Here is a 17,553-nt window from a genome sequence, read left to right on the forward strand (position 1 = left end):
GTCCTCAACCGAGTCTCCCTGTTGGCAGCACGGTAGCATGGTGGTTAGCATAAATGCTTCACAGCTCCAGGGTCCCAGGTTCGATTCCCGGCTGGGTCACTGTCTGTGTGGAGTCTGCACGTCCTCCCTGTGTGTGCGTGGGTTTCCTCCGGGTGCTCCGGTTTCCTCCCACAGCCCAAAGATGTGCGGGTTAGGTGGATTGGCCATGCTAAATTGCCCGTAGTGTCCTAAAAAGTAAGGTGGGGGGGGGGGGGGGGTTGTTGGGTTACGGGTACAGGGTGGATATGTGGGTTTGAGTAGGGTGATCATTGCTTGGCACAACATCGAGGGCTGAAGGGCCTGTTCTGTGCTGTACTGTTCTATGTTCTATGTTCTATGTTGCAGAGCCGTTCTGCAACCTGGCCTTCTGGGCAGCTGGTGCACAAAGTGTCCTTTCCTCTGGTCAGACTGGAGCCCACCCATGCCTACTGACTGACCACATGCAGATCCTGACTCTATATTGCCCTTTAAGGTACCTACAGTACAGATCAATTGATGTGCTTCCTACTCAGAAGTCTGCAGTAGCTCTTGTCCTTTGCCATCAGGTGAGTCAGATGGTAGTTCTTGGCTACCTGAAAGCAGATATACAGAAGGGGAGTGTCGGCTGAGGAAAGTGTGGTGAGTGTAAAGCAAGAAAATCAAGGGTCACACGATCTGCAGCTTTCGCTTCATGTCAGATAGCAGAATGAGATTGAGGTCAGTATTAACGTCGATGAGACAGTAACTTATCATCATCCTAGGTGTTCTTGGTGGCACCCGATGCAATGTCCTCACTCAAAGCTAGCCCCAAGATGTGGAGCATCATCTCCTCCACAGGGCTTGGAAGATGAAGGCATGACCATGCCCGCTCATTCTCTGCTGTTATGGGCTATCTTGGTACCACAAGAGAGGGGAGAAAGCCAGTGAGTGTTTTCATTGTGTTTTGGTGATGTGCCGGCCATAGCTGAATAACTGGATGTATGTGGAAACAGCAAGAGGTGGGTACCTGTGTGAGTGTGAGGTGGATGCACCTAAATGGTTAGGGAGAAGTTGTAACTCTTATGGGTGAGTGATGGGGCTGTGGTGCATTGAGTAGCGTGAGAGGATAATAGTGCGGTGGACTGGAGATTTCCTATGCAGATGCACTCAGTGACATTGACCATAACTGTGAGCTCATTGTACTTTTTACAACACTACTGCCATATTCGGGGGGGATGAGACTGTTTGCATTGATTTCCTTCTCAGCATTTGCTTTGCGGGTCTCTTGGTCCCCTGTGGAAACATTATTTCTCTCTTCCTTTGTACCTCCTGGACTAATGCCCCCACCACTGCCTGGGGGCACTCTTTTTGTTCTGCTGATCTATTTGGTGTGCTTCAACTGGTAGTCACTTCTTGCACAGTTAGTAGCAGCTTCTGTACAATGAGTGCCGCTTCCCTTTAAGAGGGACAGACTGTCTCTGACGTTTGCAGATTGAAACATGTGCCAACCATGCAAGCTGTGTGGCTCTTTGTTGAGTGCGCAGTCAGCCAGCAGTGCATTTGGCAGTGGGCTGTATGCTGAAATCATTGTCTCAGTAGCTGCTCCTGGACGATCTGTCCAGAATGAAGGAGTCCCAGATGCCTCCTCCGTGTGTCCCTTTCACCCTTCTCCTGAGTTGTCCTTCAAGTGCAAAGACTGTGTCCTCATGATTGCAAAGCTGTACAAGATACACACACCACCACAAACTTGGACACTCACTCAGTGAATACTGGAGGGCTCTCCTTAAGTGCTTCAGGCAGTGATTGCTTCAAGAATCTGATAGCTTACTCCACGATATTGCTTATGGCTGCATGACTGTGTTTATAGGTAAAATTGTCCTCAGAAGGCAGAGAGGAGTCATGTGCCAGGTGTACAGAGAGTGTCTCTTGTCACCACGATAAGTCTATCTTCAATTGTATAATATCTTGGGTCGACGACTGGGCAGTTTTGATTCCCTTGCCTCAGGGAGGCTATTATGGCCATATAGAGAGGACAGCAAAGGTTCACCAGACCTATTCTTAGCAAAATTCTTGGCAAAATTGGGCATGTATTTTCCAGAGTTTTGAAGAATGAGAGATGATCTCATTGGAACTATAGACAGAATAGATGCAGGTAAGATGGGTTCCCCTGTTTTGGGAGCTTAGAAGCAGGGACACAATTTCAAAGTAAGGGGGAAGCCACGTAGGACCGAGATGAGGGGAGGTAAGAGGAGTTTTCTGCCTTGTCCAACAGAGATGAGGGGGAACCTTTTTACTCAGAGGTTGTGAATGTTTGGGATTCTCTACCCCAGAGCGCTGTGGAAGCTCAGTTGTCGTGTACGTTTAAAGCAGTGATTGATAGATCTCTAAATACCAATGACATAAAGGGATATGGGGATAGTGCAGGAAGAAGGCATTGAAGTGGATGATCAGCCATGGTCGTATTGAATGGCGGAGCAGGTTCGATGGGCTGAGTGGCCTACTCCTGCACCTCTGTTCCTAAGCTATGGGCCTCTGGTTCACTGTGTGGCCCAAAGGTAAAGGCCTCAGGATGAAAGCATTGTGGTTGCTGCCAGCATAGCGGGCATTCACCAACATGATATTCTGTGCACAGTTACATACCAAATGTACATTGATGGAATCCTAGCCCTTGCAGCATATCTACCCCTGCAGCTGTGGGTTCATCAGAGCGACTTGCACGCAGTTGATGTCCCTCTGCTCTATTAGGAACCCCGTTACCTGCCTACTCTTTCTGTTTTTCTCTGGTGGGAGGGGAAGCAAACATCCCCTCTTTGGCTTCCTGGGCCTCTGTCACCTCCCTGATGCAGCGATGGATGGCACCTGCCTGGAAGAAGTAGAAGCCGAGGGCACTGGTGAGCTTGGTGGCAACTGGCAGTGCCATCCTTGCCCTGCTGTTTGGCTGTAGGTCCTGATGTTGGAGATGGAACAGTTCAGGGATCACTTATTTGGCAAAATCATAAGTGCCTCATATGCTGCTCCTGGCTCAGGTGGAAGTAGAAGTGCTTCTTCAGCTGAGAGCTCTCCCCATTCCCCCTCTACCCAGTTACTCCTCTATGCAGTCTGTGCTCCAGGAAGGACTGCCACTCTGATCCCCATAATCCCTAATAAACTTTCTGTTGGATAAGGCAGAAAACTCCACTTGCCTCCCTGTTAGCATGCAGCAAAATAAAAAAAAACATTAAAACTCTTCCAAGGACAGCATCATAGCACAGTGGTTATCACAGTTGCATCACAGCTCCAGGGTCCCAGATTCAATTCCCGGCTTGGGTGGCCGTGCAGAGTCTGCACGTTCTCCCCCTGTCTGCGTGATTTTCCTCAGGGTGCTCCGGTTTCCTCCCATAGTCCAAAGATGGGCAGGTTAGGTGGATTGGCCATGCTAAATTCCCATTAGTGTCCAAAAAGGTTGGGTGGGGTTACTGGGTTACGGGGATATGGTGGAGGTGCGGGCTTGGGTAGAATGCTCTTTCCTTGGGCCGATGCAGACTCAATGGGCCGAATGGCCTCCTTCTGCACTGTAAATTCTATGATTCTGTGATAAAAAAATCAAAGGTCTGTAATTTATTGTTTTTCTTACTTAAAAGGCCAAGGTAGTTCTTCATTTGTGTCTCTTCCTAATACAGGGTAAACATTTCTGTTAGCGAGAAAATAATACATATATATTTTTAAAAAGAGGTTCTCGGTTAAAGGCTGCACATTGGGAGTGGGAAAAACCGGTAGGCAAAGGGTTAAATTGGTGGATCCCATGTCACGAGACTATGGCCCCAGTTTGTCTGCAGGAGGTTCATTGTTCTACCTAGAGCAGGGAATACAAACAACAGGCCTCATCAAGGACTAACAACATTATTTCAGGTTGAGGGGAACATTCTGGTAACTTGTAAAACCCATTGTATGAGTAAATCAGTTTCCCATTAAGGGGGCTCAGGAGACATCTCACTGGTCAGATTGTATTGTATGAAATTAATTGATGACGTCAATGCTTATCTGTAACTATGAGCTAACTTGAAATATATATGCATGAAAATGCCTGTAAGTTTCAGAACAGACGGACGCTCGCTGAAGGCAGCAGCAGCTTCTAGTTTTCCTGTGTGCACACAGCCATTTTTCGAATAAACAAAGTTTACCAACACCACACGGTTGCAAATGGACTCTGAGCATTTCTTCCCTCCAACAATTTCTATAATTTATAGTTCCACTAGCATTTCTTCAGCTTTGACATTATTCACAGGAACTATTTTCAATATTACATTGGTTATGCTGGTGTTTGTATGAGTTAACTAACGTCACTTTTGTTCTCAGAATATCTATTACAGATGTTATACCTGGAAACAAAATAACACTTCAGTATGAAAAAATAAATATTAAAAATAATTCAAATAAATAGAATTGAATCTGCTGCTAAAAATTGAGAAAAGTACATACAAAATCAAGATTTGAATAGAACAAAAGGGTGCAAAAACACTTCATGGTTTCACAATTCGGGGACATTTTCTGAAGTATATTTTGTCATTTGTGTGTCATGTATCATCTCCAATAATACAATGCGTGTTATGTGCTGTAGTTACTCTGCATTGTTACTCTGCTCCATAAATCACACCACTACATTTGCTATTCTGCAAAAACTAAGCAACATTTTAATCATTTAAATTGCCCTGACTTAGACTGAATCTCATACCTTAGTATGGGCATTAGATTAAATCACATTCATTTCTGGAATCTTCATATTTTGTTGTTAATATACTGCATGTATTGTAAGTCAGTTGCTCCTAAAAGGTGACTAATGAGACAGTGTGGAGACTAATGAAAGTGAACAATAAGAAACATTGGAAATACCGAAATAAAATGCCACCTGTGGAATATAAAGAAATAACAAATACCAAAGAAATGTACAGCACAAGGACAGGCCCTTTGCCTTCCAAGCCTCTGCCGATCATGCTGCCTTAACTAAAAACAAACTTCTGCTCTTACTCGGTCAATATTCCTTTATTTCCTTCCGACTCATGTACCCATCCAGATGCCTCTAAAATGTTACAAATGTGCCTGCTTCCACCATATACTCTAGCAGCATGTTCCAGTCACCCACCACTTTCCCCTCTCACCTTGAACCTGTGCCCCCTTGTAATTGACAATTCTTGCCTTGGAAAATGCCTCTGACTGTCCACCCTGTCTATGCCTCTCTTGATTGTATCGACCTCTATCAGGTCTCCCTTCAGCCTCCGTCTTTCCACTGAAAACAATCCTGGTTTATTCAACCTCTCCTCATAGCCAACACCCTCGAGACCAGGCAACATCCTGGTGAACCTTCTTTGCACTCTCTCCAAAGCTTCCACGTCCTTCTGATAATATGGTGACCAGAACTGCATGTTTAATTTTGTATTGATATTACATTGTATCACCGAGGTAGACCCTTTAACTAGGCACAGGTCAAATGTTTACTGCTTGTACTGATGAAATGGATTGAAACCTCTTGATTCTCGAATTTCCATAAAATATTTTTTCTTTTTATAAATTTAGAGTGCCCAATTATTGTTTTCTAATTCAGGGGCAATTTAATGTGGCCTATCCACCTAACCTGCACATCTTTGGATAGTGGGGGCGAAACTCATGCAGACACGGGGTGAATGTGCAAACTCCACACAGACAGTGACCCGGGGCCGGGATAGAACCCGGGTCCTCAGTGCTGTAGGCAGCGGTGCTAACCACTACACCACTGTGCCGGCCGTGATTTCCGTAAAATAAATGAAAAGTGAACGACACAACAGCTGAAGCCTTGTACAATGGAAGTGGGGCACTGATTACTGCCTCTTGAGATGCAGCATTGTAACTTAAGTACCGTACTGATACGTTCCATAATTATTACAGTATTTACTTACCAAGAACACTCCTACAGCTGTTCCTATGATGAATCCTGCGACAACATCTGACCAGTGGTTTCGATATTCCGCTACCCTGTTTATTCCAGTCAGAAATGCCAAACACATGAGGCCCAAACAGAGGAGAGGTTTTGCAAGTCTCGTTCCATTGGTCTTCACAGTACATGTGATGTACATCTACAGTAACAAAAATAATTAATTTAAAATCTTAATTCTTTCCTACATTACAATGATTACATGCTCCATTTAAAATGTTTTAACCAGAAGCTAAGTCTCCTTTCAAATAGATTAACTTTACTCCCCTGTTCAGGATACAAGGGCTGGTCCAGCTGGTTTGTGATACAGAAGAAGGCCAGCAGCGCAGGTTCAATTCTCATACCAGTTTACCTGAACAGGTGTCAGAATGTGGCGCCTAGGGTCTTTTCACAGTAGCTCCATACTTGTGACAATAAACAGTTATTATTATTAGGATGCTGGAAAATCCCACCCTATATGTAATTACATCAGAAGACACTGGAAACACTCAGCAAGTCAGGCAGCATTGAAATTTAGTTCTGTTTTTCCCTCCGCACAGATGCTATGTGTCCCATGAAGTGTTTCCACTCTTGTCTTAATCCCAGATTTTTTTTTGTGTGCAAGATTTTGTTTTGTGCATTAAAAGTTTTTTTTAATTTGTCTAAGGGATGTGGGCATCGTTGGCTGGGCCAGCATTTATTGCCCGTGCCTAATTACCCTTGAAATGAGTTGTTTGCTAGGTCATTTAAGATTCAACCACATTGCTGTGGGTCTGGAGTCACATGTAGACCAGACCAGGTAAGGACGGCAGATTTCCATCCCTAAAGGACATTAGTGAACCAGATGGGTTCTTAATGACAATCAGCAATGATTTTCTTGGTCACCATTGGACGTTTAGGGCAGCACGGTGGCACAGTGGGTAAGCACTGTGGCCTCACGGCGCCGAGGTCCCAGGTTCGGTCCCGGCTCTGGGTCACTGTCCGTGTGGAGTTTGCACATTCTCCGTGTGTTTGCATGGGTTTCGCCCCCACAACCCAAAAATGTGCAAGCTGGTGGATTGGCCATGCTAAATTGGCCCTTAATTGGAAAAAATGAATTGGGTACTCTGAATTTAAAAAAAAATCATTGGACGCTTAATTCCAGATTTTACTGAATTCAAATTTCACCACTTGCCGTGATGAGATTCGAACCTGGGTCCCCACAACATTACCCTAGGTCTCTGGACTACTCGCCCAGTAACAATACCACTATGCCACTGCCTCCCCTTAGTGATGTGACATGCTTGACGAGATTTCCTGGGCTCCCCTTGGCATGCTCCTTGGCGACGAGAGGCGACACACTATTGGCCGTTGGTGAGATCCTCTGCTCCCGCCACTGTCAATGAGTTTTCCCACTGGAATCACCCCACACTGACAGCAAACCCACGGCAGGAATGCACCATCAGCAGGACGGGAAGATCCCGCTGGCGTGACCAGCCGGAAGGTCTCCCCCCAATGATTCATTTTATGTGCTCTAATAAACATAAAACACATGGCATAACTTTTGAGTTGATTTAATATTTACCACAGCACATTTCCATTTGTGTATTTGCCAATTCCATGCACATTGTTTGAGTGCACAACCTTCAATCTCATTATTTACATAATAATCTTTATTTGTGTCACATGTAGGCTGACAGTAACACTGCAATGAAGCTACTGTGAAAATCCCCCAGTCGCCACATTCCGGCGCCTGTTCGGGTACACTGAGGGAGAATTCAGAATGTCCAATTCACTTAACAAGCACGTCTTTCGGGACTTGTGGGAGGAAACCTGAGCACCCGGAGGAAACCCACGCAGACATGGGGAGAACGTGCAGACTCCACACAGACAGTGACCCAAGCCAGGAATTGAACTTGGGTCCCTGGTGCTGTGAAGCTACATTGCTAACCACTGTGCTACTTTGCAGCCCATATAAATAGTGGAGAAGGAAGATTGCAATGCATGGTCATAAATCAGAAAGTAAAAGCTGGAGATAGAGTCAATTTTGTGGTCTTCAAGAAATAACAGTTGAATTGACTGGTTGAATTGACAGTTGAAATAACAATTTAATTGATTTTGGGCAGCAGGGTAGCATGGTGGTTAGCATAAATGCTTCACAGCTCCAGGGTCCCAGGTTCGATTTCCGGCTGGGTCACTGTCTGTGTGGAGTCTGCACGTCCTCCCCCTGTGTGCGTGGGTTTCCTCCGGGTGCTCCGGTTTCCTCCCACAGTCCAAAGATGTGCGGGTTAGGTGGATTGGCCATGCTAAATTGCCCGTAGTGTCCTAATAAAAGTAAGGTTAAGGGGGGGGGGGGTTGTTGGGTTATGGGTATAGGGTGGATACGTGGGTTTGAGTAGGGTGATCATGGCTCGGCACAACATTGAGGGCCGAAGGGCCTGTTCTGTGCTGTACTGTTCTATGTTCTATGTTCTATGTTGACAACAGTAAGAATATTAACAACAGATGACAAAAGATCGCTTCATCAGCTTTGAACTGAACGTTATTGTGACAGAGACAATCAAACTGATATTGCAACTAAATGCAAAGTCTCTTTGGAAACTGCCCTGTCATATTGAACCAATGAATTCACATTTTCCAATACAGATGAAATGAAACAACTTCAGATGAAGATTAACTTCAAGCGGAGGAGCTGGTAGAAAATTGAGATAGATGACAGATACTTCATTTTAAGAAAATCAAATTCTTACTTCATTAGGCTTGGCACAAAGAGAGCAGTGTCAGAATTTGTAAACCAATTCGAATTTCGTTTGCCAAAACAAAATTAACTTGATAAGAAATTTGAATGTTTTCTCACATGTTATTAAATTTGAGCAATCTTTCGATCTCCTTAATTCTTGAGAGCTGCCTCCATATAAGCCTGGATTCTCTGTTCTGGAGTCTAAGGGCTGGATTCTTATGTTCTCCCATTGGGACTGAATCGGTTTTGGTTTGCGCTAGGTGGATAGGCCACATTTGGTGCTAGGAGTGGCATTCAGAAGTGATTCCCTCTCCTTTGCCATGCGAGGAGCTCAAGTGAATCCGTGCTATATCCCGCTAACAGGCTGCCATTTTGAGCGGGAGGCCTGATACTGAGATACGACGGTTGCCCCCCCCCCCCCCCCCCCCCACAATGCAAAGCCTTCACTGACAAGTAGGGACATCTCTCCATCCTCAACCATGGGATTTGCTGCTTCACCACCCCCACAGCACGCACACATGAGGATGGCCTGACAGCCCCCCATGGCCTCCCACCAGACCCCTGTCACACAGCCCACCAGAGACCCCCAGACGCCTCCAGCAGAGACCCCCACCAGAATCCCTCACCAGCCACTCCCATTAGACACCCCCCATATCAGAGACACCCCTCACCAGAGGCCTCCATTCCCATTCCCATATGAGCGACAACCTCCCCACTGTCAGTTATCCCTGCCTGGATGCTTTAAAAAAAAAAAATTTACAGGATGTGGGCAATGCTGGTTAGGCCAGCATTTATTGCCGATACTTAGTTGCCCTTCAGAAGGTGGTGGCGAGCTGCCTTCTTGAACCACTACAGTTCCTGAGCTGCAGGTACACCCACTGAGCTGTTAAATTGGGAGTTCCACCATGTTGCCTGAGCGAAAGTGAAGGAACGGTAATATATTTCCAAGTCAAGGTGGTGACTGACTTGCAGGGAAACCTGGAATCTGCTGCTCTTGACCTTCTAGATGGTACTGTCATGGGTTTGGAAGGTGTTGTCCAAGGAACTTTGGTGAGTTACTACAGTGCATCTTGTCGATGGTGCACATGGCTGCCACTGTTCATCTTGGCGGAGGGTTTGAATGTTTGTGGAAAGGGGTACAATCAAGGGGCTGCTTTGTCCTGGATGGTGTTGAGCTTCTTGAGTGTTGTTGGAGCTGCACTCATCCAGGCAAGTGGAGAGTATTCCATTACACTCCTGACTTGTGCCTTGTAGATGGACTAGCTTTGGGAAGTCAGGAGGTGAGTTACTCGCCGTAGGATTCCTAGCCTTTGACCTGCACTGGTAGCCACAGTATTAATGTGGCTAGTCCAGCTCAGGTCCTGATCAATGGTAACCCCCAGGATATTGATTGTGGAGGATTCAGCGATCGTAATGCCATTGAATGCCAAGGGGCAGTGGTTAGAACCTCTCTTGTTAGAGATGGTCATTGCCTGGCACTTGTGTGGCATGAATATAACTTGCCACTTGTCAACGCAAGCCTGGATATTGTCCATATCTTGCTGCATTTGGACATGGACTGCTTCATTATCTGAGGAGTCACGAATGGTGCTGAAAATTGTTCAGTCATCTGAAAACACACCCACTTCTGACATTATGATGGAAGGGAGGTCATTGATGAAGCAGTTGAAGATGGAGGAACTTCTGGCAGTGATGTCCTGGAGCTGAGATGATTGATTTGGGCAGCACGGTAGCATTGTGGATAGCACAATTGCTTCACAGCTCCAGGGTCCCAGGTTTGAATCCGGCTTGGGTCACTGTCTGTGCAGATTCTGCACATCCTCCCCGTGTGTGCGTGGGTTTCCTCCGGGTGCTCCGGTTTCCTCCCACAGTCCAAAGATGTTCAGGTTAGGTGGATTGGCCATGATAAATTGCCCGTAGTGTCCAAAATTGCCCTTAGTGTTGGGTGGGGTTACTGGCTTATGGGGATAGGGTGGAGGCGCTGACCTTGGGTAGGGTGCTCTTTCCAGGAGCCGGTGCAGACTCGATGGGCCGAATGGCCTCCTTCTGCACTGTAAATTCTATGAAATCTCTAGCCACCACAACCATCTTCCTTTGTTCCAGGTATGACTTCAACCGTCAGAGAGTCTCCCCCCTGGTTCCCATTGACTCCAGTTTAGCTCGGGCTCCTTGATGCCATATTCGGTCAAATGCTGCATTGATATCAAGGGCAGTCACTGTCATCTCACCCTGACCTGCTCTGCCTGGCAGCTGAAGTGCAGTCCAGGCAGTTCAGTGAAGAATCAATGCAGGAACACTTTCCCTTTCCTAACACCTGTGCCCTCAAACATATGCATTTAAAACTGCAGATTTGTGAAGTGTCAGAGGCTTCTTAAAAGCCCACAACACTTAAAAATGCTTCAAATCCCCTGAGAGTCCTTGAAATGCTAAGCATCCATTCAATTTCACAGAGCAATACCTTTCACCAGCCTGTGATTGCCAACTTAATGGTTCAGACACAGCTGCTAGTGGGTTTGTTTATTTATCCTTCGCTTCATGTTTGAATGTATCTCAAGTACCCTGCTTTGATGCTAACTGAGTGTAACACCCTTGTTTTGATTGACAGCTCCTGATCACATCAAAGACAGCTAAGCACTTTGCATGCATTTGCATGTTCCCGCCAGTGTGTGGTGGTGGTGGTGTGGGGGCTATTCCACTATGGAAGGCATTAGAGCAGAGACTGAGGATGGGTCTGGCACTCAGTGCTGTACCCATTTTTCAGCCGAAACTCCATTCTCCATCCCATCAGAATTCCCAATCGAGAATGGAAAATCCCGGCCATAACTGAATCGAAAAAAAAATCAGTTGACATAGAAAGGGAAGAAAAGTGTTTTCAGTAGAGATCCCAAATCATCCCAACATATTAAAAATGCACATTTATATTCCAATTTAACACATCTTTAGGACATTTCAACAGGCTTTATATATTTTGCATCACTGTTAGATTGTTGATGAAAATGGTAGCTATTCAGTGCATTGCAAAGTTTCAGAAGGGAACAAGAAAATTAACCATTTATTCATTTTTGTTTAATGGAGTGAACTGTAAGGGAAATTGATTTCACAGAGATATAGCAAGAACATCAAATCAGCTGTTGTGGACAGCTATTACACTTCTGGAATAATTCACCAGCCTGCCATGGTATCTCTGGCTGGATTATGGGCAGTCTCATTGGAAAAAGCTAGAGACATAGGTATTCCACGTTCCCCCATCAGCTCTCGGAGGATCCGACTGGTCTTGTCAAGGATAGACCTTTTCCGCAATATTTACAAGCCTATTAACACCAAGGAGCAGAGCCTATTGGGACAGATAGATGTGGCAACCAGTCTCCAACAATGCTGCAAGTACGCAGTCCATCAAGCATCATTTATGGACAGAGGAAGGAAGGGTTAACAAAGGATTTTGAGACAGAAAGTAAGATCAGCGTTTTCCATGGCAGATGGGTTGGTAACGAAAGGAGACAGGTTCAACATAACTGGCAAACGAGCCAGAGAAGTAGATGAGGAGAAACATCTTTGTTATTGTGAGCTGGAATGGACTGCCTGAAAGTGCAAGAAATACATTTATTTACTTGTGAAGTTTTATATGATTTTTTTAACTGAAAGGTCATCACTTCTTTGTCTGGTTCCTTTTCCAAGTTAGTTATCTTTCAGCGCTTTTAATATCGTTTTCCAATCTGCCTTTAATCATCGTTGCTGTAGCGCTAATAAAGTTGTTGGAATTTCCCTTCATGTTTTGTATACTTTTATTCCCAAATTTATTTGAATCAGTTGCCACAAGGTGATGTCCCTTTATTTTTGCAAATATGATTTTTCAACGTTCAATTGACTGGGAATTTTACAATTTGAACTGAGACAGACAAAACTACTTAAAAATGCAAGGCCACCTTCCAAGATGAAGGTGAGAAGCAAATATATCACCGTCAGGGCAGTGTGAAGAGAAAACATTTCCTATAATCCAGACACCATTGAAACCTATCACTGTCTAAGGGAGAGACATTAAAAAAGCAAAGTGCTGGATATTGAAAAAACAGTTGCCACAGATCAACGCACCCAAAACCGCATGGAAATACATAATGGGTGAAATATTTCAGGGCAAGGCTGCCTAACCATTTGGGATAGATTTCAAGCAACATAGGAGGTGTTGTAAAAGTCATCAGCAGAGGAAACAGGCTGAAAGCTGCTACTTCACCCTTTCTCTTGGAATAAGAGTGTTGCCCATTGCAAGAAGCCAACTCTACAAGAAATACCAGCAAACTGAGATCTTGTAATAATTGCAATATATTTTACATCTGATTGCATTCAAGAAACAAGTTAGCCTAACCTCGCCACAGCATTTTAAATCTATGTCTTGAGGACAATCAAAGAACACTTATCTGCATATTTTTTGACCATTTTATATTGGAGTGTGTGTGAGTTTGAGTGTGAGTGTGTGTTTAGGGGTTTATATATTTGATTGTTCTTTAACTCAACAGAAACCTGTTTGATTGCTTTTTATTGATCACAGCTTAAGTAGTTAAATACATTCAGATTTAGCAAAGGCATATGCTCATGAAAAAGAGGTCTAGAGAAGGTATACTACACCAATATCATAGAATTTACAGGGCCCATCGAGTCTGCACCGGCTCTTGGAAAGAGCACCCTACCCAAGGTCAACACCTCCACCCTATCCCCATAACCCCACCCAACACTAAAGGCAATTTTGGACACTAAAGGCAATTTATCATGGCCGATCCACCTAACCTGCACACCTTTGGACTGTGGGAGGAAACCGGAGCACCCGGAGGAAACCCACGCACACACGAGGAGGATGTGCAGACTCCGCACAGACAGTGACCCAAGCCGGAATCGAACCTGGGACCCTGGAGCTGTGAAGCAATTGTGCTATCCACAATGCTGCCGTGCTGCCCTCTAATATCAGGAATACGCATGTTGTCTTATGAGGAAAGGTTAGACAGGCTAGGTGTGTATCCACTGGAGTTTAGAAGAGTAAGAGGCAACTTGATTGAGTCCTTTATAATCCAAGGGATCTTGACAGGATGGGCGTGGTGAGGATGTTTCTTCTTGTGGGCAAATCTAGAAGTAGGGGGTCACTGTTTAAAAACAAGATATCACCCATTCAAGACAGAGATGAGGAGAAATCTTTACTTTCAGAGGATGATGAGTCTTTGGAACTTTCTTCCTCAAAAGGCAGTGGAAGCAAAATCTTTGAATATTTTTCAAGGCATGGGTTGATGAATTTTTGATTATTAATGGGGGAAAGGTTATGGGAGATAAGTGGATGGTTACAAGCAGATCAGCGATGATCTTATTGAATGGCGGAGTAGGTTCAACGGGCAAGAGGCGTACTCCTGATCTTAATTTACATGTTCGTAAGAAACTTAAACCTTTGTTGTGACCAACCAAGAAGGTTGAAAGGAGGGGAGCCAGCTCACCTTCTCACCTGGTTGTGACAGAGTCATAACATTTATAAGCTACAATGATGCTGCAAATGCTTCCTACATTTCCTTTCAAAATGATGCTAAAATAAAGGCAAACCCGTATAATACAAAAAATGAACTGGGCTGTAAGATTGGTAAAATCATTAATATTGACACATTCATCATAATGTATCAGTAAATATTTAAAAGATTACGAAATGTCATCAGGCAATAGAATAAGTTTTATTCGGGTAATAACTTTAATCTAAAAATTACATGGTGTAACTGAACATGTGATTGTTTCAATTTTGGCTGCACATTGGGAGCTTGCCTTCAGTAATTTCCAGGGATTGCTTGAGCTAATGGATATAAAAGATTTTTTTTTAAAAGTCGTTGCAGTTAATGACTGTAGGTAGAATGATAGGATGCAACAAATTTACTTACTGCCAGATACACTGCTGCATACACACTTAATGCTGCCTCTTTGGATGGAAAGCTTTTCCTGGCTTTTGTTATGTCATCTATGTTGCCAGTGCAGGCCTCTTCGTTGTTGATGAACTGCACAGTTTCATGCTGACAGCCGAGTGCTGTGTAATTGGGTTTACAGACTGTGAGAAAATGGGGGGCTAGATTTCCTGTCACCACTTGTCCAGCATTTACAAATATATCTGTGGCAAAAAGTCCAAATGCATAGACTCCTGGGAAAGAAAAGATACCAAAAATGTGATTAGGAAACCAAATATGTTTGACCTAAAATCTCAAACAAAATCGTTAATTTGCTTTTTTAAAGTGTACATTTTTCTCTTAAAGTTTGATTTAACTAAATTAATTTGCTATTTCAATGTTACTTTGGATTTGGAGGCCCTATCCATTATTTGATTGCTGTGTATTTGCCTCTGCGTCGCTATCAGGTATTGTCATCTTCTTCATGTGCAAAATATGTTGTCACATCATAATTTGGTGAGCTTCAACAGACATTCCACTTGAGTAACTCTTTGACCAGTAATAGCTAAAATAATACTAATAGTTATGGAGATAGAACTCAACTTGAGATGAAGGATAACTGTATGGCGAGAAACTTCTAATTGAATCTTAATCTAAACTTGCCCATTTAATGATAATCCTTATTGTCACAAGTAGGTATACATTAACACTGCAATGAAGTTACTGTGAAAAGCCCCTAATCGCCACATTCCGGCACCTGTTTGGATAGTCAGAGACCTTTTCCCAGGGTAGAGGGGTCAATTACTAGGGGGCATAGGTGTAAGGTGCGAGGGGCAAGGTTTAGAGGAGATGTACGAGGCAAGTTTTTTACACAGAGGGTAGTGGGGGCCTGGAACTCGCTGCCGGAGGAGGTGGTGGAAGCAGTGACGATAGTGATGTTGAAGGGGCATCTTGACAAATACATGAATAGGATGGGAATAGAGGGATATGGAGCCCGGAAGTGTAGAAGATTTTAGTTTAGACGGACAGCATGGTCGGCGCAGGCTTGGAGGGCCGAAGGGCCTGTTCCTATGCTGTACTTTTCTTTGTTCTTTGTACACTAAGGGAGAATTCAGAATTCTCAGCTGGTTCTGGAATTGAACCCCGCTGCTGGCCTTGTTCTGCATCACAATCCTAGCCCACTGAGCTAAACCAGCCCATTTTGTACTTTAACGGGGCAGGGTTCAAGGAGGACAGCCTTTCACAGGTCAAAAGGGTGTTGGCAGGCGGAGTATATTTGAGTTTATTAAAATACAGGAATGTTCGGATTGGGGAATTAACACTTTCATTTTTTGTATCTCAGGACAATGTGGATTATTAAATTTGATTTGGCACTGCTAAAAGGAAGGTAAGATTTTTCCTACCTTGGCCCAAACCCATGCTCAACCTCAACAAAAGCATTCTTACAGGAAAGATCAAACTTAGTTAACATAAATTAAGGTGAGTAAAAGTCCTGAAGCAAATTTACCATAAAGTACAAAAAAGAAAGAAAAATTACAGCACAGGAACAGCCCCTTCGGCCCTCCAAGCCTGCGCCGATCCATATCCTCTATCTAAAACTGTCGCCTATTTTCGAAGGATCTGTATCCCTCTGCTCCCTGCCCAGTCTAGATACATCTTAAATGACACTATCGTGCCCGCTTCTACCACCTCCGCCAGCAATGCGTTCCAGGCATCCACCACCCTCTGCGTAAAGAACTTTCCACACAAAGCTCCCTTAAACTTTTCCCCTCTCACCTTGAACTCGTGACCCCTAGTAATTGAGCCCCCCACTCTGGGAAAAAGCTTCTTGCTATCCACCCTGTCTATACCTCTCATGATTTTGTAGACCTCAATGAGGTCCCCCCCTCAACCTCCGTCTTTCTAATGAAAATAATCCTAATCTACTCAACCTATCTTCATAGCTAGTGCCCTCCATACCAGGCAACATCCTGGTGAACCTCCTCTGCACCTTCTCCAAAGCATCCACATCCTTTTGGTCATATGGAATCATAGAACCTCTAGAGTACAGAAGGAGGCCAATTTGGCCAATCGAGTCTGCACCGACCCTCTGATAGAGGACCCTACATCGGCTCACTCCCCTGCCCTATTCTTGTAACCCCACCTCACCTGTACATCCCAGGATACTAAGCGGCAATTTAGCATGGCCAATCCACCTAACCTGCACAACTTTGGGCTGTGAGGGGAACCTGGAGCATCCAGAGAAACCCCACAAGGACACAGGGAAAACATTCAAACTCCACACAGTCACCTCAAGGCCGGAATTGAACCCAGGTCCCTGATGCTGTGAACCAGCAATGCTAACCACTGTGCCACCACTAAGGGGCAGCCCTCGAAGCCTCTTCCTCCCCATGCCTCTGCATTTGTACAGTTGGGAAGTAGAGAATCATGGCAAAACCCAGGATGTTCAGTGAACATTTACGTAGGTTAAAAAGAAGACTTTATTAGAAGAATATGGCCACTGACAACACACGCAGCTAGATATGCATCTGTTGGATGCTTTTGCGTTTATACCTTTTCAGCTGTGAAATAACAGCATATTCACGGGTGCAAATGAGACAATGGCTTGCTCTCGCACCCACAAATCTGCCCTCGGAGTACTGCAATGCTCCAGAGAAGCCCAATGGAAGCTGGAGGAGCAGCATCTCATCTTCCGATTAGGCAGTTCACAGCCCTCAGGTCTCAACATTGAGTTCAACAACTTTAGTCAGTGACCTTTCTCCTCTATATTAACCCCTATTTAAATATCCCATACATATATTGCCTCAGTGCGCGCGCACCCCTCCCCCTCTCACATCAGGCCAACTGTCTTTTGTTCTTAAAGTTGCTACATCTTGTTGCAATCTCTCACAGTTACAGTTGAACAAACCCAGGGGCTGGGTTAGCTCACTGGGCTAAATCGCTGGCTTTTAAAACAGGCCAGCAGCACGGTTCGATTCCCGTACCAGCCTCCCCGGACAGGTGCCGGAATGTGG

At 44.7% G+C, this 17,553-nt stretch overlaps 1 protein-coding gene across 4 annotated transcripts in view; it reads right to left on the reverse strand.

Annotated features, from left to right (window-relative positions):
- Window positions 1-17,553, reverse strand: part of LOC119964442 (phospholipid phosphatase-related protein type 5-like) — a 178,407-nt gene that overhangs the window by 53,887 nt on the left and 106,967 nt on the right. For all 4 annotated transcript variants that reach the window (XR_005460302.1, XR_005460301.1, XM_038793922.1 and 1 more), the window contains exons 3-4: window positions 14,540-14,793; window positions 5,907-6,083 (exon numbers count right to left, since the gene is read on the reverse strand). Coding sequence is in view for 2 of the 4 variants with exons in the window: in XM_038793922.1 (XP_038649850.1) it covers window positions 5,907-6,083; window positions 14,540-14,793 (431 nt within the window). In the remaining 2 variants the exon portion in view is untranslated. The remainder of the gene's footprint in view (window positions 1-5,906; window positions 6,084-14,539; window positions 14,794-17,553) is intronic.

The sequence above is a fragment of the Scyliorhinus canicula genome, chromosome 4 (assembly GCF_902713615.1).
Source record: "Scyliorhinus canicula chromosome 4, sScyCan1.1, whole genome shotgun sequence".
Classification (NCBI taxonomy): Eukaryota; Metazoa; Chordata; class Chondrichthyes; order Carcharhiniformes; family Scyliorhinidae; genus Scyliorhinus; species Scyliorhinus canicula.